The following is a 25,588-nucleotide window of genomic DNA, read 5'->3' on the forward strand; positions in this document are numbered from 1 at the left end:
CCCCCTCCCTTCCCAGCAGCGGGGCGAGACCCAGGAGGCCCCTCGCTGTCGCACTGAGCAGGGGGCTGGCGGGAGGCGAAGCCCGGCTGGGAAGGGGAATTGCCCAGTCCCTGCCCGGGGGAACGTGAACAGAGCCGAGCCGAGCGGGCCGGGCCTGGCGTCCTTTGGGGGCCGGTTTATTTCCAACAGGCTTTGGGGGGCCGGGGGCCGATCACATTCTTTGGGCTAAACCCCACGTGCAGCGCTGGGGCTAGCGGCTGCGGCGGGCCGGCTTCGGCAGGATCGTGGCCAGCACAGCATCCACCAGGAAGGCCGGCAGGTAGGAGGCCGGTAACCAGAGCAGCTTGGCGTCCCAGCCGGCACTGTACCGCGTTCGCGGGTGCTTGGCCTGCAGCGCGTGCTCCATGCAGCTGGTCACCTTGCTCAGGTCGGGGTCGCAGATGAAGTTCATGATGAGCCGCTGCACCTTGAGGTCTGGGGAGGGGAGAGGGGGTGGTGAGGCAGGGCCGGGCACAGCCCCCCATGCGTGGCTCCCATTCCTGCCTCCTGGGCCACTGCCTCCCTGCCCCGGGCACCTCTGTGTTACTAGTGAGATGCAGCCACCTCTGGAGTGGAGCACGGCAGCTGTTTAGACAGGGATCCCTTGCCCGGCGCTGAGATTCAACCACCTGGGGGCGGGGGCAGTGTTTATCCAGCCATGCAGCAACTGGGCAGGGGAGTTTAGGACAGGAAGTGAAGGTGGCTCCTGCATCCAGTGGAAGGCACAGCCCTTCCTGTCTCCTCAGGGCCGCGATTCTTTTCTTGTGCCCCCTGCCATGCCCCCCCACCTCTGCTTCTGCAGCACCTGGGTCACGCAGCCCCCACCCCAGCAGCTGGGAGGGGTTCCCCATTCAGTGGCCATGGGCTGGACTGAGACACACGGGGATGGGGGGGGGACACAGAGCAGCCCCATGTGGGGAGTGCAGGGGCTCAGCTGTCTCCCCACAGCCCTGTTCTGCAGCTGGGGAAACTGAGGCAGGGTAGCAGGTAAGTGACTTGAGTGGGGGTCTCTCAGGATGAAGGGGGCCCCCCATTCCCCTTCAGCCTGTGACCTGAGCACCCCAGTGCCAGAGGCCCCTGGCCACGGGGGGACTAGAGCCCCAGCTCTGGGGGTTGGCCCTGGCCGCCCTGGGCCCCAGCACTCACACTGCTGGAAGAAATCCTCCCCGTAGCTCTGCCTGGCCTCGGGCACCAGCTGGCTCCACAGCTCCTGCAGCGAGGCCTCGATGGCGTCCAGGCTGGTCACAGCCGTCTTGAAGAACCCGGGTTCGACGATGGACACGCGCACGCCAAAGTGGTACATGTCCCGCCTGCAAGGCACCGGCGTGAGCTGCGGGGGAAGTTCCCCCAGCCCTAGGACAGCCGGCAGGGGGCGGGGAACAGGCCGGATCTGGAACGGAGCTGAGTGGCCGGTGCCCAGGCGTTAACTCCGTGTCCAGAGCAGGGAGCCGACTCTGCCAGTGCCACATCAATGCGGGGGCAGGGCAAGAACCCAGGAGTCCTGGCTCTCTTCTCTCCCCCCTCCTCCCCCGCTCTAACCACTAGCCCCCACTCCCCTCCCAGAGCCAGGAGAGAGCCCGGGAGTCCTGGCTCCCAGTCCCCCCTGCTCTAACCACTAGACCCCACTCTCCTCCCACAGCGAACCCGGGAGTCCTGGCTCCCAGTCCCCCCTGCTCTAACCACTAGACCCCACTCTCCTCCCACAGCCCAGGAGAGAACCCAGGAGTCCTGGCTCCCAGCAAAGAGTTGAGGGATTGGGGGTAACCCAGGCCTGCTCTGAGGGGGGGCCCTGCAGGGGGCACTACCTCCCAGCGCGGCAGGGCAGGGGGTCGGGGATGGGGGCTGTCTGACAGAGAGCCGGGGAAGGGGGCAGGACAGGGAAGGGGGCAGGATGTGGGGGGCTCACCGCAGGCTGTCGGAGAGGGGACAGGGAAGGGGGCTGGGAAGGGGGCAGGATGTGGGGGGCTCACCGCAGGCTGTCGGAGAGGGGACAGGGAAGGGGGCAGGGGGTCGGGGAAGGGACAGGGAAGGGGGGCGGGAAGGGGGCAGGATGTGGGGGGCTCACTGGAGGCTGTCGGAGAGGGGACAGGGAAGGGGGCCGGAAAGGGACAGGGAAGGGGGCCGGGGGTCAGGGAAGGGGGCTGGGAAGGGGGCAGGATGTGGGGGGCTCACCGCAGGCTGTCGGAGAAGGCCTCCACCGTGTACTTGGAGACGCAGTAGCCGCCCCCGTTGGCCGAGAGCCGCCCCAGCACACTGGACGTGTTGACCACGCGGCCCCGCGCCCGCTTCAGCAGCGGCAGGAGCGCCAGGGTCACCTCGATGAGGCCGAAGGTGTTGACAGCCAGAACCTGCCGGAAATCCTGGATCCGCATCCACTCAGTGGGGCCGATGGGGTTTGCCACCCCCGCATTGTTCACCAGCCCGAAGAGACCTGGAAGGGAGCCGGGATCTGCCCTGAGAGCCCCCCCGAGCCAGAGCCTCTGCCCCCCACGGTGCCCTTGCTGGGAGCCCCCCCAGAGCTCCTGCCCCCCATGGTGCCCCCTGCTGGGAGCCCCCCAGTGCTCCTGCCCCGCCCCCCACGGTGTCCCTGGCTGGGTGCCCCCCCCAGCACCTCCACACTGCTCCCCACGGTGCCCCCTGCTGGAAGAGGCTGGGAGCTCCCCGCCCCCGCTCACCTTTCTCCCCCACCTCAGCCTGCACCCACGCCGCGGCCCGCTGGATGCTCTCGCTGCTGGTCACGTCGAGCAGGGTGGCCCGCAGGCCGGCTGAGCTGGTGCGCTGCAGGTTGTCGGCTCCCTTCTGGGTCAGGCAGCCGGCCAGCACCCGGAAGCCCTTCCTGTCCAGCCGCTTGGCCAGCATGTGCCCGAAGCCCGAGTCGCAGCCCGTGATGAAGACGTGCTTGTCCTGGACGCTGGCCAGGGTCTGGCGGTCCCGCAGGTACCAGCCCAGCGCCCACACCAGGGCCACCAGGCCCACGTAGAGCCACATGGCTGGCACCTGCGCCAAACACACCAGCCTCAGAGCCGGAGGGGAGGGGGTCGTGCAAGGAACCCAGGCGTCCTGGGTCCCCCGCCCCCTCCCACCCGCTTCCCTCCCGGAGTAATTCACAGTGTTTGCGGCAGGGTGAGGAGGGTGCCCGGAGCAGGGGGTTTGGTCCCCAGGCTCCAGCCGACTGGCTTCGGGCAGGTGCCGGGTCGGTGGGTGGCCGTGGCCTGGGCGGGCACTTACCACTTGGCAACTCCGTGGTGCAGGGAGACCCCCACCCCCACCCCCTCGCTCTGTGCAGCCGCCCTCCCAGGGGGGGGCAAGAGCCCCCCGCAGCCATGGCTCCCCCTTACCCCCCACGGGCCGGTCTCCGCGACAACCTGCCCGAAGTAGGCCATGGGCCTTGGCTGGGCGTGCTGGGGATTAGCCGGGATCAGCGCGTCAGAGGCTCCCGTGGGGAGGGGCCGGGGGCACTGGGGATGGGGCCTCTTCCCTGTTACAGAGATGGAGAAACTGAGGCACAGAGCGGCGTGCCCCCCGGTTGGTGCCATATGCCCCCGGGCTTGGGGCAGGGAGCCGGGCAGAGCGAACCCGGCCGCTGGCTCCTGCAGTCACGAGGGGAGAGCTCAGTCCCCTCCCCGGGCACTCTAAGCCCCCTGGGGCTCGGGGGGGGGGAGCTTCCTGTCGTACCTGCTAATCCCCCTGGCCGGGGGTGTCGGTGCCTGGCCCCCTGCGTCGCCTGCTCCCCCCCGGAGGGGCATGCTGAGCCGCAGGGGGGGGGACCCAGCGCCCCCCCCCCAAGAACCAGGGTTCTACCGAGGGGCTCCCGGCAGTGGCTGGCAGGAAGGGGGGAAGGTGGGGCCCGTTCCCTGGCCCCGGCGGCAGAGCTGGGCAGGCTGCCCAGTGCCCCGTGGCTGGGGGGGGGGGGGCATTACCAAGGGGGATTAGATCCGTGCTCCTGAATCCCCTGAACAGCGAGAGGCCCGGCCAGGGAGGAGGTTTCATACCCTCGAGGGAGCTGGGCGCGAGGGCCCCTGGGGGCTGGCACAGGTGGGGCTGGGCCAGTCCGTGCCTCCTCCAGGGGCTGCACCCGAGTCTGTGCCCCCCCACTGCAGTTCTCCCCGGGGGGGGGCAGGGCGCCCAGAAATCCCAGCTGAGTTATTCCCCCTCACCCCAGGGGCTGCCCTGGGGTCCGTCTGGTAGGCCCGGTCCTGCCCCCTCACAGCAGGCGCTGGTGCCAGCGTTGGAAGGGTTAACGGAGGGGCAGGCTGCCCTCACCCAGGGGCCCAGCTGGCCTGAGACCCGCCAACAGGGTCGTGCCCCCGGCCTGCGGGCGCCTTGAGAGGGCCACACGGGTGCCCTGGCTCCACGCCAGCCCTGGCACCGGGATGCAGGAATGGCTGGACCACTACGGGCGGGCACAGCGGGGCTACGCTCTGGGGCTGGGGGGGGGGGGAGCTGCCTGCCTCTTAGCACAGCTCCCGAGGGTCCCCCAGGCAGCGGCTGAGTCCCCCCCCTCTCGGCCGGGCAGCAAAATGCCCTTCCTCAGCAGCTGCCAAAGGTGGGCAGGCACTTTGTGTTTCAGGTGGGTAAACTGAGGCACATAACGGGGAGGGGCTGACCCACGGACCCAGCGCAGGGCTGGGAATGGAACCCAGGCGTCCTGACGCCCTATCTGGGCTTTCAGCCCACACGCGGTGAGTCTCCAAGAGCAGCCCTGCTAGTGCCCCCCAAGCCCGGCCCCATGCAGCCTCGCCACGCCAGGGCTGCTGGGGCGACCCACAGGTATGGGGGGGGTCAGTGGCTGAGCCGCTCGCCCCGTCCGTGACCCCTGCTGCACCAGCCACTAGCTCTGCCCCCTACGCCCCTCACCCCCGACACGCCTGGCATCACCCCTGCAGCTGGGCCCTGATCCAGCTGCCACCCCCCCGCCCACACCCCCTGTGCTGCCTTCGTCCCACATACCTCCCTGCTGTTCAGACCGGCTCTGGGGCCGGGGCTGGGTCCTGCTGCCCGGGGCTCAGTCACACAAGTTCTGCTGCAGCCAAAGTCCAGGGAAGAGCCGATTGCCCCCCCCCCCCGGCATGGGGCGGGCCTTGCCAGCCCGGCGTTAACCCCTGCCAGCACCACGCCAGCAGGAGCTGGGCACAGCGGGCGGTGCCAGGGAGGGGGGCAGGGCCGGCTCTGCAGCAATGGGGCCCTGCACCCACGTAGCGAGCGCGCCCCCGGGAGCCCCAAGCCCCCAGAGGTGGTCAGGGGCACGCGCCCCACAGCCTGGCAGCGAGGGGTAACGGGGGCTCTGGGGGGGACCAGGGCAGCCAGGCCAAGCCAAGGGAGCATGACGGAAGGGGTGAGGGCAGGGGTGGGGGCGGGGGCGGGGGCAGGAGACGCCAGGAACCTGCCATGTTGGACCCACTGAGCCGCACAATGTCGGGGGGTCTGTAAAGTCACCCTGCTTGCTGGTGCACGACTGCCCTGTGCCTCAGTTTCCCCAGCTGTAGGATGGGTGCCCCAGGGTGAATTCCCTCATGGCATATGGGGGGTGGGGGGGAACCAGGCTCCCTGCCCCTCCCCCCCCCATGCATGGTGACATCGAAGAGACACCAGGACACGCTGGGCAGGCCGGGGCCATGGGGCCGGCCTGGGCAGGGGAGGGGGTGGGAAAGGGGCCCCCCAGTGCCCTGCACGGAGCAGGGACCCGCCCCCCAGGCCTGGCCCAGCTGGGGGGGATCAGAGCGGGGAGCATGTGCTGAGCATGGGGCTGGGGCGGGATTAGCGGCGCCTGGGTCACACAGCTCCTTTGTCCGGGACTCAACGAGCCGCAGAGGCGGATTTAAGCAAGAAAGAGGATTTGGGGGCAGGGAGGGGGGAGTCCTGAGCCGACATTAACTCCCCCTCCCCCATGGGGCACGCTCCGGTACAGCCTGCGCTCCTGCCCCCCCCCCCCCCCAGAGCCCCCTGCTGGGAGCCCCCCCAGCCTGCGCTCCTGCCCTGCCCTGCCCCTCGCAGCCCCCCCTGCTGAGCTCCCCCCCAGCCAGCACCCTGCCCTGCCCCCACAGCACCCCTGCTGGGAGCCCCCAGCCTGCGCTCCTGCCCTGCCCCTCGCAGCCCCCCCTGCTGAGCTCCCCCCCAGCCAGCACCCTGCCCTGCCCCCACAGCACCCCCTGCTGGGAGCCCCCAGCCAGCGCTCCTGCCCCCCCCCCCAGAGCCCCCTGCTGGGAGCCCCCCCAGCCTGCGCTCCTGCCCCGCCCCCCACAGCGCCCCCTGCTGGGAGAGGCTGGGTTCCCCTTACCGCCCAACTCCCCCCTTACAGAGGCTCTGACACACGGCCTGCTCCGGTTTAACTGATGCATTTTATTCCGTTCCCCAGCAAAGCCCCCCCCTCAGCCAGTGCTCCTGCCCTGCCCCCCACAGTGCCCCTGCAGCACTGCGCTGGGGGGGCGACGGGATCTCCCCCCTCCCCGACCCAGCCGCCCTCTGCCCAAGCCCCCTGCTGCGACCTGCAGGCCAGTGAGAGGCTCAGGTGACACCAGGGCCTACACCCAACGGCTCCCCCCTGCGGCAGGGCACCAGACGGGCCAGCAGCCCCCAGGGCCAGAGCAAAGTGCCTGCGGCCGGGGTTCCCAACACCCCCGCTGGCTGGCAGGACGGTGCCCGTCCCCCGGGCAGGGACACGGGCAATGCAGGACGGGTCGTTTCTTCCTTGCTCCCCCCACCCAGCCGAGGGGGCAAACCGCTGGGCCGTTCCCACTGGGCGGGTGCCAGGCGAGGTGCAGCCGGGGCCAGCGAGCGTGGGGGGGGGATCCCGAGCCCGGCAGCCAGGGGGGTGCGGGGGCTCCGGACGGGCGGGGGGGGATCCCGAGCCCGGCAGCCACGGGAGGTGTGGGGGCTCCGGACGGGCGGGGTGGGATCCGGAGCACGGCAGCCAGGGGGGGTGCGGGGGCTCCGGCCGGGCGGGGGCTCAGGAGCTGGAGGGCTGCAGCTGCCCCTTGTAGACGTACTCCAGGGCGGTGGCGATGGTCCGCATGTCCAGCTCGATGCTGCGCGCCCAGTTCTCCACGTCGCCAATCTCCTGTCGGGCAGAGGAGACCTCAGGGCCCGGCCTGCGGGGCTGGGCATCGCCTCGGGCACCCTACACCGCCCTGCCTGGGCCGGCTGCTGCCTCGGCCCCCGGCCCCCAGCCCATGGGGCCCACACGCCGGGGCTGCCTGTGCCCAGGCGCAGTTCTCCCCTCTGGCCAGCAGGTGGCGCCCTTCCCCCGTTCAGCACCGTGCACAGGAGCTCGGTGACCAGCGGGGGGAGCTACCGCGGGGTCCCCCCGCAGCCCTGCCGGTGCCCCTCACTCCCGACCCGCAGCCCCCCGCCCTGCTGGTGCCCCTCACTCCCGACCCGCAGCCCCCCGCTGTCCCGGCTCTGTCCCCCCAGCCCTGCCGGTGCCCCTCACTCCCGACCCGCAGCCCCCCGCCCTGCTGGTGCCCCTCACTCCCGACCCGCAGCCCCCCCGCTGTCCCGGCTCTGTCCCCCCGGGCTCTGCCGGTGCCCCTCACTCCCGACCCGCAGCCCCCCGCCCTGCTGGTGCCCCTCACTCCCGACCCGCAGCCCCCCCGCTGTCCCGGCTCTGTCCCCCCGGGCTCTGCCGGTGCCCCTCACTCCCGACCCGCAGCCCCCCGCTGTCCCGGCTCTGTCCCCCCGGGCTCTGCCGGTGCCCCTCACTCCCGACCCGCAGCCCCCTGCTAGCCCAGCCCTGGGCTCCCCTGCCCCCCCAGCCCTGCCGGTGCCCCTCACTCCCGACCCGCAGCCCGCTAGCCCAGCTGAGCGCCTCCTGAGCACACAATGCCCGTCGTGCTGAACCATCCATTCCTTGCACCCGGGCAGCTGAGGCTGCTCCACTCATTGCACCAGTGCCCAGTGGTGCAGGGGCCCCGGAGCCAGCGTAGGCAGGACCTGGCCCCCAGCGGCGTGAAGCCGAGCAGCCACTCCGCGGTGGCAGGGAACACTCCCGGCATGTCGGTATGTCCGGCGCCGAGGCTGCAGGTGGGCGAGGCCGGGGGAGGGGGCGCTGGGTACATGGCCATGCCAGCCCCGCTGGGTGGGCGAAGGGGAGGAGTCGGGCGCCAGCGGGGGGGCGTCGGGCGGCTCTGACTTTGTGCGGTGACAAGGGCCGTCCCGCCACCCCCCACGCCCGCCGGGCAGGGGCACAAAGCCGGCTTTGAGGGCTCAGGCCAAGCCAGGCTCAATGGGCCGATTCTCTGCCCTGGAGCTATTGCTGTGGGGAGGCCGGAGGGAGAATAAACAGCTCTGATCTGGCAGCAGCGGGAGAGGGCGGGGGTGGTGCCAATGCCAGCGTGATGGGGGCACAGGCAGAGGGCCAAGGCCCTGAGGGGGGGGCAGGCCGGTGTCAACAGAAGCTGGCACAAACCAGCTGCCTCCCCCAGCACGGTGCCACCCCCCCTGCTCCACACCATCCCCACCCACAACGGCCGAGCGCCCCAGGGAAATCAGAGCCCCCTCCCGCCAGCTGACCGGAGACCCTCTGGGGGCCCTTTCCCAGCCCTGGGCTGGAGGCGGGAGGGCACCTGGGTGAGGGGGGTTTCTCTGCCCTCGGGGCAGGGCGGGGGGCAGCTGGGCAGGAGATCCGCCCCCCCAAGGGCGTCCCGGGGCGCACTGACCTTGAGCGCCTGGTTGAAGTTCTCCACCATGTTGATCCACTGGCCCGTCTGCTTGGCGAACTGGGCAGCTTGGATCTGCAGCGTCTTCACCTCATGGTCCAGCTTTCTCTGGTTCACATAGGCCTGGGCCACCCTGGGCAGGGCAGGAGGGAGATCAGCCAGACCCCGGGAAGGGCCCCCCCCCCCCGCACAGGGACATACACCCTGCCCCCCGTATCGTCCCCCGCCGGCCGCCCCGCACGGGGACATACACGCTGCCCCCCGTATCGTCCCCCGCAGGCCGCCCCGCACGGGGACATACACCCTGCCCCCCGTATCGTCCCCCGCAGGCCGCCCCGCACGGGGACATACACCCTGCCCCCCGTATCGTCCCCCGCCGGCCGCCCCGCACGGGGACATACACCCTGCCCCCCGTATCGTCCCCCGCCGGCCGCCCCGCACGGGGACATACACCCTGCCCCCGTATCGTCCCCCGCCGGCCGCCCCGCACGGGGACATACACCCTGCCCCCGTATCGTCCCCCGCCGGCCGCCCCGCACGGGGACATACACCCTGCCCCCCGTATCGTCCCCCGCCGGCCGCCCCGCACGGGGACATACACCCTGCCCCCCGTATCGTCCCCCGCCGGCCGCCCCGCACGGGGACATACACCCTGCCCCCGTATCGTCCCCCGCCGGCCGCCCCGCACGGGGACATACACCCTGCCCCCGTATCGTCCCCCGCCGGCCGCCCCGCACGGGGACATACACCCTGCCCCCGTATCGTCCCCCGCCGGCCGCCCCGCACGGGGACATACACCCTGCCCCCCGTATCGTCCCCCGCCGGCCGCCCCGCACGGGGACATACACCCTGCCCCCCGTATCGTCCCCCGCCGGCCGCCCCGCACGGGGACATACACCCTGCCCCCCGTATCGTCCCCCGCCGGCCGCCCCGCACGGGGACATACACCCTGCCCCCCGTATCGTCCCCCGCCGGCCGCCCCGCACGGGGACATACACCCTGCCCCCCGTATCGTCCCCCGCCGGCCGCCCCGCACGGGGACATACACCCTGCCCCCCGTATCGTCCCCCGCCGGCCGCCCCGCACGGGGACATACACCCTGCCCCCCGTATCGTCCCCCGCCGGCCGCCCCGCACGGGGACATACACCCTGCCCCCGTATCGTCCCCCGCCGGCCGCCCCGCACGGGGACATACACCCTGCCCCCCGTATCGTCCCCCGCCGGCCGCCCCGCACGGGGACATACACCCTGCCCCCCGTATCGTCCCCCGCCGGCCGCCCCGCACGGGGACATACACCCTGCCCCCCGTATCGTCCCCCGCCGGCCGCCCCGCACGGGGACATACACCCTGCCCCCCGTATCGTCCCCCGCCGGCCGCCCCGCACGGGGACATACACCCTGCCCCCCGTATCGTCCCCCGCCGGCCGCCCCGCACGGGGACATACACCCTGCCCCCCGTATCGTCCCCCGCCGGCCGCCCCGCACGGGGACATACACCCTGCCCCCCGTATCGTCCCCCGCCGGCCGCCCCGCACGGGGACATACACCCTGCCCCCCCGTATCGTCCCCCGCCGGCCGCCCCGCACGGGGACATACACCCTGCCCCCCCGTATCGTCCCCCTTCAGCGCCAGCAGCCCCAGCAGCGGCTGGCCGGGATCCAGAGGCCCAGGACATGGCAGGCCCCAGAGGAGCACGCCCCGGAGTGGGGGCGGAGGCAGGCGCTGGGAGTCTCTGGCCGGGGAAGTTCCCAAGCCGGAGCAGCTTAGCGGCTTGGCAGCATCTGGGACCCATTACCAGGCCCTGGGAGCGTCGGGTTCTCCTCAGGCCAGGCCGCACGCGGGACACCCGGTGTGCCCAGAATGTAGCAGGGCTCCTGGAGGGGGGAAGGGATCCGGCCCGACAGCTGGAGGGGGTGTGCCAGGCACTGAAATGCGGGGCTTGGGCCGTGGGGCACGGGCCTGGGGGAGGCATGGGGGCCGGGCTAGCTTCCTCGCGCGCGGTATGGGCGGCAGGGCAGTCACCCTCGCAGCCAGACAGGGAATGCAGGCACAGGAGAGGGACTCGCACAGTGGAGCAGCAGCGAGGGGACCCAGGAGTCCTGCCCTCCTAGCCGCCCTACTCTAGCCACTAGCCCTGCTCTGCAGCTCCCAGCCCCTCCCCAGGGTGCTTTGGCCTCTCTGCTGGGACCACCACCAGGGGGCGCCTGGCAGGGCAGGGCCCTTCCCATGGAGAACAGGGCTGAGACCCAGCATGTTCGTTTCACACCAGAGACGGAGCTTACTTTCCCCAGGGTCTGGCCCAGCGTGGGGCTGCTTGCCGGTCACGGGTACAGCGGCTGGCATGCCCGACCCAGCTCGGCCGGGGAGCCGGAACGGACAGAGCCCCCTGCAGAGACGCGCCTGGGGAGGAGCCCACCTTAGACGTGTCTGTGTGGCAGGAGGCTCCCGGGGGCCAGGTAACGCCCAGAGCCCAAGGGCATGGAGCGCTGGCAGCAGGCCCCCGGCTCCTCAGCCCTGCCCTGCAGTCAGTGAGCTCCAGCCCGCCCCGGAAGGCTGCGGGTGCTTGGAGAAGGGGCAGCCTGCCCGGCGGCGACGGGGGAGAGCCCTGCTGCCTCTCGGAGCCCGCCGGGGAACCCGCACCACGACGCTGACCAAAGCCTTTGCAACCAAACCCTTGCAGGCCTTGGCCGGGAGGGAACCAGCCATAATCAGCCCTGCGGGAGAGGCCCCTGCCCGATGAGCAGAGTCACATCCCTGCTTAATGCAGCCCGTGCTGGGAACACGGCCGCAAAGTCCCCTCTGCCGAGCCGATTCCCGCAGTCAGGGGAGCGGGATCTTGGCCAGGGACTGGCAGGGAGCTGCCCCGTTCGGGGGCGCCGAGGAGTCTTTGTGGGCTACGGTTTTCAGAGGATTACGCAGCCCCAGCTAGCGCCAAGGGGGGCCGGGCAGAGCCCAGGGCAATAGGCCCCGGAGCCACACACAAAGCAGGACCCTGCCACTGGCCTGGGCCGCAAACCCAGAGCATGAATTTCAGTGAGAGGTGCAGGGTTCGGAGCCCTGGAGACCACAGGCCCACGACCCCCAGGGCTGTACCCCGCCCCCAGCCAGCTTCCCCCACCCTGGGTGGGAGAGGGGGGCTGGACCCCACTCAGTGCTCGGTCTTTGTGGCGTGAAGGGGCCACACCCCAAAAGCACATCGTTATCCCCACTTCGCTGTGCTCTGAGGCCTGCGAACTCATGACACTCAGGCCACTAAACAGCCATCAACGGGTTGCTGCCTGCCTGGGTGGGACCAGCCTGGACGAAAGGTTTCGTACCTCATTGCCAGGCTGTGAGGGCAGCACGCCTCCTGCCGGAACGGGGTTCCCCTGCTGGAAAGAGCAGGGAAGCTGCCTGGCCCCGGGCATTTCTCCTTTAACCAGGCAGCGTTGTGGCCATGCCGGTGCCGGTGCCTCCCTCGCAGTGGGACAATGGGACAGTGGAAGGTGCTGGGCTGACACTGGACTGCCCTCTGCGTCCACAGAGCCAGGCTGCCCCTTGCCCCCACAGGGACTACGCCTAGGGGCCGGGGGCAGTTCAGTCGCCAAGCCCATGTAGTGCCACTCGCTGCTTCCCTGGAACTCCCTGCCCAGCCCTGGGGAGGCCCCGGGGAAACGCCGTCACCATGTGCCAGGCAGGACATGCTCTTCCCGATGCTGCCGGGCGGCTCGGCCACTCACCCTACGTTCAGGTGGTCCGTCAGGGCCTCAGTCAGGCACGTGGCTGCAGCAATGGCCTCTCGCCGTCTCCTCTCTGCAAGGGAAAGGCCCGAGTGCCTCAGTGTTTGTACGAGGGGGTGGGAGGGGCAAACCAACTGCCCCTTTACAGACGTCGCCCCGCCAGCACTGATCCCGGAGTCGCAACCGCGCAGACCAGTTCGTGCAATGGCAGGAGTTTCTGGAGATGAGGCTGGGCTGATCCCCGTGAGCGGCGGCGGCGGCACGTCCCCCACCCCAGGCGCTCAGCAGGAACAGGGAGCTCTGGGGTGACAAGGGCCAGCCTCGTCCTTCGAGGTGTCTGCGTCGCCTGGGAAATGCTGTCAAAGCTCAGGCAATGAGAAGGTATTTGTACAGCGCTAGCGGGCGCGGGATCTGGTGGTTAGTCCGGGCGGAGGGAGGGAAATGGGAGCCAGGACTCCTAGGTTCTACCCCCAGCTCTGGGAGGCCAGCAGGGTCTAGGGGGTTACAGGAGCCAGTGTAACCCACACACCTCCTGGGTGTGGTGTTCTGCACCGACACCATGAGAGAGCGAGATTGAGTCTGCTCTACAGCCTTAGCTAACAGCCAGATGCCTTTTAGATCAAGCACTAAGCTCCAGAGGTCCGAGGTTCGATCCTACCCGCCGCCGACCGGCATCTGTCGGCGTTCCACCACGACTCCTTGGAGTCGCTACAGGCTGGGGACCGACTGGCTGAGCAGCAGTTCTGCAGAAAAGGACCTGGGGGTCACAGTGGACGAGAAGCTGGATATGAGTCAACAGTGTGCCCTTGTTGCCAAGAAGGCCAACAGCATATTGGGCTGTATAAGTAGGGGCATTGCCAACAGATCGAAGGAAGTGATTATTTCCCTCTATACCGCACTGGTGAGGCCACATCTGGAGTACTGTGTCCAGTTTTGGTCCCCCCACTACAGAAGGGATGTGGACAAATTGGAGAGAGTCCAGTGGAGGGCAACGAAAATGATTAGGGGGCTGGGACACATGACTTATGAGGAGAGGCTGAGGGAACTGGGACTGCAGAAGAGAAGAGTGAGGGGGGATTTGATAGCAGCCTTCAACTACCTGAAGGGGGTTCCAAAGAGGATGGAGCTCGGCTGTTCTCAGTGGTGGCAGATGACAGAACAAGGAGCAATGGTCTCAAGTTGCAGTGGGGGAGGTCTAGGTTGGATATCAGGAAACACTATTTCACTAGGAGGGTGGTGAAGCACTGGAATGGGTTCCCTAGGGAGGTGGTGGGATCTCCATCCTTAGAGGTGTTTAAGGCCCGGCTTGACAAAGCCCTGGCTGGGATGATTTAGTTGGGGACTGGTCCTGCTTTGAGCAGGGGGTTGGACTAGATACCCCCTGAGGTCCCTTCCCACCCTGCTAGTCTAGGAGTCTCTGCTCTATCCTGGCTCGGGGAGGCGAGCGGCTCGGGGGGGTTAGAGCAGGGCCGCCCGGGGTCAGGACACCTGGGTTCCGACTCCAGCTCTGCCACTGATCCGAGTCGCTCCCCCTCTCTGTGCCTCAGTTTCCCCACCGCAAAGCAGGGCCCAGCCCCCCCACCCCCAGCTGGGAGGAGGGTGGAGCTGGGGGGTGCAAAGGGCTGGGGCTGCACGACACCAGAGGGGCCACGGCCGCCCTCGCGGAGTGACGTCACGAGAAGAGTAACGGGGTCACCCCCGAACGGTGAGGTCACGAGAGTGACGTCATCACGCGGCGCCATGGCGACCCCGAGGCCTGGCGCGACGCGGACAGGCAGGTCCAGCCCCCCTCCCAGAGTGACGGTCGCGCGGGCCAATAGGAATCCGGCTCGGGGGGCGCAGGTTGCCATGGAGACGCCGGGAGCCCCCCTCCGGCTCTCACCTTGCTGCTCCCTCCGCTCGCTCTGTTTGGCCTGGTGCTCGCGCAGCAGCCGGGACAGCATGACCGGGCCGGGCCGGGCCGGGCCGCTCCGCGCGAGGTCATGTGACTGCGCCGCCACGTGACCCCGCGGCCCCGCCCCCCGCGACGAGGGCGGGGCCTACGGGCCAGAGCGGGGGCGCGGGAGGGGGATGTCGCCCCCTGGCATGGGGGGGGGGGGGGAGACAGGGCGGGGGGTGGCACTGGGGGGGGTGTGATGCAGTGGGGGGCTGGCCGGGGGTGTTGGCACTGGGGGGGGGGTGATGTGGCGGGGGGTGGTTGGCACTCGGGGGGGGGTGATGTGGTGGGGGGTGGTTGGCACTGGGGTGTGTGTGTGATGCAGTGGGGGGGTGGCGGCGGGTGGTTGGCACTGGGGGGGAGGGGTGATGCAGTGGGGAGGTGGCCGGGGGGGTGATGTGGTGGGGGGTGGTTGGCACTGGGTGTGTGTGATGCAGTGGAGGGGGGGTGGCAGGGGGTGGTTGGCACTGGGTGTGTGTGATGCAGTGGGGGGTGGCAGGGGGTGGTTGGCACTGAGGGTGTGTGATGCAGTGGGGAGGTGGTGGGGGATGGTTGGCACTGGGGGTGTGTGATGCAGTGGGGAGATGGTGGGGGTGGTTGGCACTGGGTGTGTGTGATGCAGTGGGGAGGTGGCCGGGGGGCGATGTGGCGGGGGGTGGTGGGGGTGGTTGGCACTGGGGGTGTGTGATGCAGTGGGGAGGTGGCCGGGGGGGGTGATGTGGTGGGGGTGGGGGGGTGGTTGGCACTGGGGGGGTGTGATGCAGTGGGGAGGTGGTGGGGGTGGTTGGCACTGGGTGTGTGTGATGCAGTGGGAGGGTGGCGGGGTGTTGTTGGCACTGGGGGGGTGTGATGCAGTGCGGGGGTGACCGGGGGGGTTGGCACTGGGGGGTGTGATGCGGGGGGGGCGTTTGGCACTGGGGGGGAGACACGGCGGGGGGCGCGATGTGGCCAGAGTCAGCGCTCGCTGAAGAACATTAATGGCTATGTTAAGTCGACACACAGACCAGACCCCGGAGTCCCTGAAGCGTTTCACAGAGTCTGGACTGAGTTTCTGGCAAGCGCCTCAGTCATTTGGCCTCACACAGTGTAAACCCAGCTCATAGCAACCTTGGAATGTCCTTAAAGTGTCTCCAGGAGCTCTGATTTCGCCCTTCCACACCAGTCTCACGCTGGGGGTGTGACAACGCCTGGCTAGAAAGGGTTAAACATCCTGCAAAATAAATAACAGGAGTACTTGTGGCACCTTAGAGACTAACAAATTTATTAGAGCATAAGCTTTCGTGGGCTACAACCCACTTCTTCGGATGCATCCGAAGAAGTGGGTTGTAGCCCACGAAAGCTTATGCTCTAATAAATTTGTTAGTCTCTAAGGTGCCACAAGTACTCCTGTTATTTTTGCGGATACAGACTAACACGGCTGCTACTCTGAAACCTGCAAAATAAATAACCCTCAAAAGACATGTTGGGTCTTTACATATGTATGAGTAGGGTCATAATCAACAGTCCCTGTCTATGCTGTATTCTGATCATTCAGAGGTCAAAGGGAGATCCTATCAATCTCGGTATTCATCTCTCTTTGAAAGGTGCTGTGAATGGTGGAGGAACAAGCAAATGGTCTTATGTTAACCGGTGATGGGAAAATGTTCAGGGTGATCTGTGCAAGCAGTTTGCTGCAACTGAAGGCTGTGGAAGTGATTTAATCCAGGAAGTTTCAGTTCCTAACAGCCAGAAATGTTCTGTTGTGAATGGATCCACTGACTTTCCTTTTGAGAGATCCAGTGTGGTTAGCTTTGAGAAGGTTTCAGATGGAGTAAGAGCTGCTAAGAAAGTGGAACAGCCTTATAACCAAATGGCTGGGTGGGTTTGGCCAGCTTGTTGGGAAGACAATGGTGTTGGAACAGGAATGTCTCCATGCTGATTCTGTGAGTGAACAGTCTGCGCTTCAGGGTCTGAGGACTGGGGTTTCAGAGCAGAACAGTTTTATGGCTGAATGCTTAAGGATGCAGGGGAAAGCAAGCAAACACTCACGCTCAGACTCTTTGGATTTGTGTGGTCCAGAGTCCAGCCTTGGAATTGGTAGCAGTTAAGGATCTGAAAGCTGGTGAACAAGCTAGTGTCTGTGTTGATGCACATTATCTGGCTGACAGAGAAGAAAAACTTGCTTTACAGGACAAGAAGAAAAAGGAGAACTTAATTTTGCAAAGGGAAGCCACAGGGTAACCCTAAAAGACCCAAACCCCAATGGTATTAAGGTGTGTCATGACAAACATGATTGTAGATGGACACTTCAGTGGATTTGTTGTTATTGCTAATGGTGATTTTTGTAACTAATGTTTTGCTAATATCAAGAATTGTAAAAATATACAATGTGCCTAATCTTTTGGAAAATCCCTTGAACATGTTAAGAGTGCTGAATAAGAACACAGTATGTTAAAAGACCTTGTGATACTGATGTTTCACAGGGCTTGTCTACACTTACATTTTATAGCGCTCTAACTTGCTGGCTCAGGGGTGTGAAAAATCACCCCCTGAGCGCAGCAAGTCTGAGCGCTATAAAGCGCTGGTGTGGACAGGCTCCCAGCGCTCAGAGCTGTTCCCCTCGTGGAGGTGGATTACCAGGAGCGCCGGTAGAGAGCGCTCGTGCGCGACCACACTCGCACTTCAAAGCGCTGCCGCGGGAGCACTCCCACGTTGCGCTTTGACGTTTCCAGTGTAGACATACCCACAGTTAATGCCTGTAAACAGTATTGGAACTTTTCACAGGGGAAAAGACGTTCCAAACCTGATGTGCTGTATGAAAAGGGAAACTGAGGCACACTAGCATATTGCTTTCACGGCTAAATGCCAAAATTCCTGTACCATGGACAACATTAATTTCTACATTAACTTGATGTTAATTGGGTTCCAAACATTTGCCAGAGCTTGTATGGATACAATAGCTATTAAAGGGAGCTGCATCATCTCCATTGTGTCTTCAATCCTGCTTCTGACCTCTGGAGGGACTTTGCTACACTGAAGCTTTGAACAAAGGACTGAGGACCCATCCCAGCGGGGGATGTTCCAGAGACTTGATTTGAACCTGCAGTTTATTCCATCACTGCTGCAAGCCTGAACCAAGAACTTTGCCATTACTGGATGGAATTGATTCCATTTAACCAATAGTAGCTCTCATCTCTATTTCTTTCTTTTTATGAATAAACCTTTAGATTCTAAAGGATTGGCAACAGCGTGATTTGTGGGTAAGATCTAACTGGGTATATTGACCTGGGTCTGGGGCTTGGTCCTTTGGAATCAGGAGAACCTTTTTTTACTGGGGTATTGGTTTTCAGAACCATTCGTCCCCATGACGAGTGGCACTGGTGGTGATATTGGGAAACTGGAGTGTCTAAGGGAATTGCTTGTGTGAACTGTGGCTAGCCAGTGGGGTAAAACCGAAGTCCTCTCTGTTTGGCTGGTTTGGTGTGCAAAGGGGCGGTGACTGCCCTGCTCTAAGCAATTTGTCCTGAATTGATACTCTCAGGAGTGTCCTGCCAGAGGCCGCTTTGTTACAGGGGCGTTTAGCACTGGGGTGGTGGGACATGGCGTGCCTCCACTCTGCCCGGGGCGGGGGGGGACATGGCGTGCCTCCACTGTGCCCTGGAGTAGGGGACTGACCCAGCAGGGTGGTGGTTGACCCCGGGGCTGGCATGGAGCTGGGGTGTTTTGAGGTGGTGTTGCCGAGGCACATCACACACAGTGCCATGCGAGACCCTGTTGCCAGAGCGGTGACGTTTTTGACACCACCACTAACGCATTGTGATGGGACGCGGTGACGGAATCTGACGTGTCTTTCCCACGCTGCCCCCTGAAGCAGTGAAGCTGTGACGATGCCGGAGTCGCCTTTTGAACATCCCCAGGCTCGGTGGCGTTACTTTCCCGGGCAGCTTTGCCACGCTGTGGGATGGTGGTGAAGTTCTGACACAGTCTGGTGTTGCTTTGTCACGGCACGTTGTGATTTGAGTCGGCAGGACAATGTGTGGATGCAGCGTCCTCCCTTTGCGCTGAAATGTTACTGTCGTGGGAGCGCCGGTGGGAGCTGAGTTAGTGAGCTTGTGATTAGCATTAGTTACACGCCACAGGGAAAGGACCCAGAATAAGTGTAAGGAAAATAGATCCCAGACAAAAGAGACAAGTGAAATACTAACTTGGTTTTCTGTTTTCGTTTAGATCCTGTCAGAATGAGCCAGGTGGCCTTGTGACTGTATCCAAGCAGCAGCACTGAAATGCAGCCACCTCTGGGGCAGGATGCATCAGCTGTTTACCAGCACACAGCAAGTTTCGGACAGGAAGTGGAGGAGAATCCTATATCTGATTGACTCTTCAGGAGGATGTTAGGAAGGCAGAATGGAATTAGCCGGGTTGGAATTAGGTCAAGACAAAAAAGGCCAAGATTAAGGCAGTGAACTGGAACTCTGGAGATCTGGATTCAGTTCCTAGCTCTGCCACCGGCTGCCTGGGAGGACTTGGGCCAGTCCCTTCATCTCTCTGGAGATAGTGCTCCCTCCTTGGCCCCACCCATTATGTAAACTCTGAGAATGACCTGACCATCCACTCGGATCTTCTGGAGGAGGGCTAGCCCCAAGGGTGCAGCTACCTCTTGGGGGGAGACAAGGAGGGTCCCCACCACTCTTGAATTTTGCAGGCTTGTCCCAATTTTAATACAGTCGGCTGCACATTTCCCTTCCCAGGATGAGCCAGGACCGTTCATCAGCCTCTTCTGCACCCGGGGATGGGCAGCGGGGCCTTGACTTCTCTCTCATTCCTTCCCCTTCTTCGCTGCTTCCAGCTTTGATCCTTCCAAGTCCCAGCTCTGGGGCTGCATTTCCTGGCGTGGCCTGGGCTGTACGTACGATGGACGGTTCTTGAGCTGTCCATAGCCCCATTCTCTTCTCCGAGAGGGCTTCGCACTGCTGACTTGGGTGGAGTTTACACCGGTGTCAGCGGCAGGAGAATCAGATCCTTTGTGACTGCCAGTGCTTTGGGGGCCCCTTTGTCTGTCTTGGTAGAGAGCCTAGTGCCGTGGGGATCCCAGGCCTTGCCTGGGGCTCCTAGCCACAGATCATATCATCTGGCCCCCATCAACGTCGCGCCTGGGCCCCTCTGGATCTGTGATGTCTGGGAGGTGGGGGGGCTCTCGTCTCACAAACAGCTGGGTGTTTAGATGGCATGGACGGCTGCCTGGTGCCCGGCTCCATCTCAGGGCATGATGGATGCGGGAGGCGGCAGGTACGTGAAATATCGGCAGACCGGGAAAGAGCTGGCTGGGCTCCAAAGACAGGGGGAACCTGAGCCTTCGCGCTCGAGAGCCAGGAACACTGCGGAGCTGAAATTAGCCTGCAGTGGACTCCAGACGCAGCACCAGCTCCCGAAGGGTGAGTCGGCAAAACAGCATGTGGGTCTGAGCTCACCGCGGTCGGCTGGCGTCAGAGCTGGATTTAGAGCTGGCGTAAGGCAGGATCTGAGCCTGGTGAGCTCAATAATCCAGCTCTGAGTCACTGGGACAGCAAGGCGGGGGGGCAGAGGGGGCGGGTCCTTGGACATGGGATTGGGGGTGTTGGGGAGCCCAGGGAAGGAAGAGGTCTGGGACGCATGACTCAGTCGAGCCCCCAATCTGCTCTAGTCCCTCTTTCCCTCCAGGGGCTGACAGCTTCCTGCTTTGGTTATTCAGCCCAGCGCCAGGAAGGGAAAGACGGGACTTGGAGCCCCAGGGCTGGAGTTTTGGGTGCAAAATGTGCAAAGATGGGCCCTGCGGCGACCTCGTGTGATGGAGTGGGGATTAGTGATTTGGAAGGGATATTGTGCGTGCCTCGGTTTCCCCTGTGTGGTGCCTGGTTAACTAAGTGGTGGGTAAAAGGTTGTTTATTCTTGGCAAAGACCCAGAGATCCAGGTCTGACTGAGGCCGGGCTGTCTGGACCTAGGGCCCCAGGCCCATGGACAGTCCCAGAAGACAATGGCCCCTTCCCTTGCCCCGGACATTTGGATCCTAGCAACTAAGTACCATGGATGGTTCCCCCTCCGCAGGAAGCCAGCAGGTTGTGGAGAACAAAAGGCTAAGGAGGATGGGCAGGTGAAGAACAGAGGATTGAGGAGGGGCCCCATGGGGTTGTTAAGTGTGGGCTGTCAGAGGGAGGAGACAGGCTCCCGGACTTTGCTGTAACTTTGTTCTCTGTAAAAAGAACAGGAGTACTTGTGGCACCTTAGAGACTAACAAATTTATTTCAGCATAAGCTTTCGTGGGCTGCAGCCCACTTCTTCAGATGCATAGAGTGGAACACACAGACAGACGATATTTATACATACAGAGAACATGAAAAGGTGGAAGTACGCATACCAATTGTAAGAGGCCAATCAATTGAGATGAGCTATCAGTAGCAGCAGAAGAAAAAACTTTGAAGTGATAATCGAGATGACCCATAGAAGGTGTGAGGAGAACTTAACATGGGGGGGAAAAAACATTCAATTGTTCTCTGTGTTAACTAAGGACTTTCTGCGCCGTGTCCAGATGGCTAAGAAACCCTCCTGCTGTTACCCCGCTGGCCGAGAGTCACTGCAGAGTCCAGAAGCCGGGGCTGCAAGTCTCCCTCGGGTGCTCAGTCCAGGTGGACTCGCTGCAGGGAGCTCCCAGCTCGACGCCGGGGTCTGACGGCTCCAAGGTTCGGTCCCAGCAGACGGTGCAGCTGAGGGCTGACCCCAGTGAGAGTGTGACGGCTCCAGAGCTGTCAGAGAGCACCGGGCCTGTGGCTCCTTGATACTGAATATCGGTTCTTTAGCAGGATCCCAGAGCACTTTAAAGACGGCGTTTGCAGGGATCGTTCACTCCCGGCTGCCATGCAGCTGTTTCTGGGGTGGAACGTTGCAGCTGTTTACCAGCATGCAGTAACCCTATGCCACGGCCTGGGACAGGAGTGGAAGAAGTACCAGGCCAATGGGATCTTCATTGCCCGTGATGGGTGTGGCCGTCCGTGGCCGTGGCTGAAGTGTAAGATGGCACCTCTAGCAGCATAGTCCACAGCTGGGCCCTCCTAAGGAGAAGGGCAGCCCCTACTCAGCCGTGTCGCCCACTCCTCACTTGGAGCCTTTCCCAATGCAGCTCCAGGGCTGAATTTAGCTGCTCGCACCAGGAGACGCTCTGAATGGAGCTTCCAGAGTCGCTTGGCCCAAAGTTAGCACAGTGACCGTGTAAAAATAGCCCTGGCTGACTCCCCGCGCGCCTGGGCGACAGATCTGCTGCCTCCAGCGACACAACCACGTTCTCCGGAGCCCAGCCAGCCGGGGGGGCGTGAGGGGATCGAATTGTTCCCTGTGTTGGAGGCAGAGAGCCCAGCCGGGCCGGACATGCTGCGGGCGCTCGGCACCTTCTGAGAACCAGGCCTGAGGTGGCTCAAGTTGGGGTCCCCAAAACATCAGTGCCCAGTTCTGAGGGTTGGGAGTTGCCCCCAGCCGGTGGCAGCGCTGGGAACGGAGCCCAGGAGCCCTGCACTGTAGCCACTCAGTGGGGTCAGACTGGGAAATGAGGGGGGGGGGTGCTGAGCGCCGACCTCCTGACACCCAGTGGGGCCGGGCCGCGGTTCATCGTGGGCTCGCTAAGCTCTGCGGGGCCCTTCTGCGGTGGGGGGGGGGCAAATGAGCAGCGGCATCTCCCAACCGCCCCCTGCCGGGGCCCCCAAAGGGACCCTGCCCCCCTCTCCACACGTGGGATGGAGGCGTTAGCCATTCTCGGCACTGGGAATCTGAGTCCACCCCTCCCCGCGATGAAGGGGACGGTTCACACTTCTCTGAGCTATTGGCCCAGGCTCTGTGCAGACTCCGGCAGACGTAGCTGCCTGGGTTACTCATGGGTCACATTTCTGAGGTTTCCTTCGCCCCTCTAACGGCTAGGCATGAAAGCTGATATTCCGGAGGCCGAGCCGGCCACCGCAGAGAGGTGCCAGGCGGGTATATGGGCACGGACCAGCTGATTCTGTGCCCTGTCGTCACGTTGCCATCTGCCCTCCTCCCTCTACTCTCTAGCTTCTTCCCCTCTGTCTTCCATGTGGGGGAGGATGCTCCCGGGAGGGGCTGAAGGACTCGGCCCTGGGACAGGGTTCAGAGAGTTCTGTTCTCAGTGCTCCGCTCCCAGCCCCTGATGCTCTTTGACTCCAGCTATTTCCACACCCACAGAGGTTTTTCCCTTCTCTGGCCTAGTTCTTTTTGCCAGCCCCACCCACCACCCCCTGAGGCACTCACGAGACTCAGCTCCCCCTGAATTGGATCCAGCCGGCTCTCCAATACCTCGGGGAGCCAGGGCCGGCCCAGCCCCGCTGCCAGCCCCTGACGGCACTTGGCTGCCACTGAAAGAGGCTCTCAGAAGCCAGGGGAGCTGAGGGGTCGAAGCCAACCGAATCTTCTACCCCAGGGATGCGGCCTGTGGAAGTCGGCACTTGTATTGAAGCAGAAACGCTCCCGATGGGGGCACGCAGCGGCGTGATTCCAAGAGGGGACACACACATGCCGGAGCTCTCTCCAGGGAGAGGGAATCAGCCCAATGCCAATTCCATAACGCCTCCCATTGCAAAGGGACTCCGGCAAACGTGCCCTTGGCGAGAGCAGCCAGCCGGCGGGCGGCACGGGGCAACTCTGTCCCAGGGCACAGCGAGGCCAGGCTGCAGTTTTAGGACAGGAAGTGAAGCAGAATCTCGGATGCTGACCGACGCCGGCAGGCCCAATGGCGTTCTCCCAGCCGGCTGGCCCTTCCACCCTACGGGCCAGGGCAGATCCTTCAGGCCGTGGGGTCTTCGCAGCCAGGCTGGAGGGCTTTTTGGGAGATGGTTTAACCAGACACGCTGGGTGCAGTGCAGGGGGGATGGGGGACAGTCTCTGGCCTATGACACGGGGGCAGATGATCTGTGAAGCGGCCATTTGCTGGTCACTATTGGGTGTTTTTCGTCCCGCTCCACTGGGCAGAAACGCAGGCGTTGATCCCAACGGGTGCTGCTGACGGTCGGGATTGTTCTCCAAGCCCCAGGTCCTTGAATCCTGCCATGACAGAAGACGTTCAGCCTGGCCCCTTGTTACAAAAGCAAAGGAACTTTCTGGCCTTTGTGGTTGCAGAGAAAAGCTTCACCCCTGGCCCGAGTGGGATCCAAAGGGGGAGAGCCCCAGATCGTTGTTTTAAAAAATCTTGTGGTTTTTAAACTAACCTCCGGATCTTGGGGCGCTCAACGCGGACGTTGGAAGCCTGGGGTCGGCAGGGGGGTGAATGTAGCCGGCGCAGGGCAGCTTTACAAACCCTCCGCAGTGGTTCTCAAACTTCTGTTCTGGTGCCCCCTTTCACCCAGCAATCCTCTGCATGCGACCCCCCTTATACATTTAAAACACTTTTTAATATATTTAACCCCATTATAGATGCTGGAGGCAAAGCGGGGTTTGGGGTGGAGGCTGACAGCTCGTGACCCCCATGTAATAACCTCGCGACCCCCTGAGGGGTCCCGCCCCCCAGTTTGAGACCCCTGCCCTACAGAAGAGCAGCAGGAGCGAGAGACGCAGAGAGCGTCTTGCTTCGCGAACCAGGCTCCAGGACCTGGCTTTGGGGTGTGGCCTTCGGGCCGAGTTTCGAGCCGACAGATGGCCGAGTGCCCCCTCTGTGCCGAGGGCTGAAGGGACGCCCCGAGGCTCGGTTTCATTTACACCGGCTGTTCCTCGTTTCCCACCCACAACTGCCTCCGAGTCCAGACCCCCACGGAAGCTGGACCTGAGCGACACCAGCCTTCTCCCGCCGGATGCTGCCGAGAGGGCGGGGGGAATTTGGGGGTCTGATCTCAGGTCTCAGGTGTGGCACAGAATGTTTTGGGGGGACGTACAGGTGGAGGGAGTTAACGGAGGCTAAAGCCATATGCTCCCTTGGGCCGGTGGCTTGAATCGGGTCCGTTCCCAGGTTCCACTGCGAAGGAAGAGCTCCTGGGGCCATCAGGCAGATGGTCCCAGAGACGGGGCTCTGCAAAGGGGCGGGGTCCCCCCATCTGTCCCAGCACTGCCTCGGCCCTGGAGAGCAGAAGTGAACCGACTGGGGGAGGAAGGTCGAGGGTCGCCTGATTCTTGGGCTGCTGCATCCAGCGTCCGAGCTGGAGCCAACTCGTAAATATCTTGTAAAGCCCGTGGGGAGCGGGAGCGGTTTAAAAATAGCTGGAAATGTGCTGGAAAAATGTGACGCCCACCGTGCTCCCGTTTGGGGTCAGGCCTGTACTCCAGGGCCCGGCCGTTTGCAGCCGTCCTGCAGTGGGAGCAGCACTGCCCGCCCTTCCTGCCTGGGAAGGGAGAGCCCCAGGGCTTCACTCTTACCCACTTTTGCAAACTCCCTCCAGCCCACATTGTGTAACGAAGCACGGGACAGCGTGTAGGCATGCCTGCTGCTGGGGGGCTCTAGTCCCCTTTTCCCAGCCTCTCCCAGCAGGGGGTGCTGGCTGCAGAAGGTCACAGCTGCCCCCGTCCCAGCCTCTCCCAGCAGGGGGTGCTGGCTGCAGAAGGTCACAGCTGCCCCCGTCCCAGCCTCTCCCAGCAGGGGGTGCTGGCTGCAGAAGGTCACAGCTGCCCCCGTCCCAGCCTCTCCCAGCAGGGGCGCTATTGTGGCTGGTGGGGGAGCTCTGGCTGTGGGGATCTCAGCGGCAGGGAGCTCGCTGGCAGGGGCTTCCCAGCTGCTCCAGCCTTTGGCAGCCAGAGGCAGCACCCCAAGGTGCTTTGCAGATTGACACTGGCAGCGATCAGTCCCTTCCCTGCCTGCTGACATGCAGCCGCCTCTGGGGTGGAACGTGGCAGCTGGTTCCCGGCGAAGAACGCAGGGGTTTGGCCCGCCCGCCGCCCCTGGAGGCTGCTCAGAGCGGGAACTGGGCCATGTCGTTAGTGGGTGACTCGTTTGCTTGCTCTGAGCCCATCACCCTGCAGCCCAGTGACCCCAAGGGTGTGAAACATGCGCAGCGCGGCGGCCTGGCCAGCACCCCCCGGCGAGCCGGCTCCTCCCGCCCCGCCCCGCCCGCGCTCCTCGCTCCCCCCCAGAGGTGGCTGCATTTCAGCGCCGGCCTGCGGCGCTTCCCCCTGCAAAGCACACGCTCGGAAGGGGGCGGCGCCCTCGGCAGTTGCCCGGCCCCGAAGCCCCGGCCCGGGGGGCGCTGCGCAGCCGGGGGTTTCCCACGCACCTGTCCCGGGGCCGGGGAGCGGGGCCGGCAGC

General features: G+C 64.5%; 2 protein-coding genes across 2 annotated transcripts; both read right to left on the reverse strand.

The window, feature by feature from the left end:
• Positions 1-160: 160 nt before the first annotated feature.
• On the reverse strand, positions 161-3,027 carry RDH5 (retinol dehydrogenase 5). The gene is made up of 4 exons (XM_065419413.1): positions 2,715-3,027; positions 2,212-2,470; positions 1,186-1,349; positions 161-474 (listed from the first exon to the last, which is right to left on the reverse strand). The coding sequence occupies exons 1-4, from the start codon at positions 3,025-3,027 to the stop codon at positions 251-253; spliced, it is 960 nt and encodes a 319-aa protein (XP_065275485.1). The 3' UTR covers positions 161-250.
• Positions 3,028-6,959: 3,932 nt separating this feature from the next.
• BLOC1S1 (biogenesis of lysosomal organelles complex 1 subunit 1) lies at positions 6,960-14,378 on the reverse strand. The gene is made up of 4 exons (XM_065419705.1): positions 14,295-14,378; positions 12,413-12,485; positions 8,694-8,826; positions 6,960-7,096 (listed from the first exon to the last, which is right to left on the reverse strand). Exons 1-4 carry the CDS (start codon positions 14,353-14,355, stop codon positions 6,986-6,988), a joined length of 378 nt encoding a protein of 125 aa, XP_065275777.1. The 5' UTR covers positions 14,356-14,378; the 3' UTR covers positions 6,960-6,985.
• Positions 14,379-25,588: the final 11,210 nt, after the last annotated feature.

This window comes from Emys orbicularis, chromosome 19 (assembly GCF_028017835.1).
Source record: "Emys orbicularis isolate rEmyOrb1 chromosome 19, rEmyOrb1.hap1, whole genome shotgun sequence".
Lineage (NCBI taxonomy): Eukaryota > Metazoa > Chordata > Testudines > Emydidae > Emys > Emys orbicularis.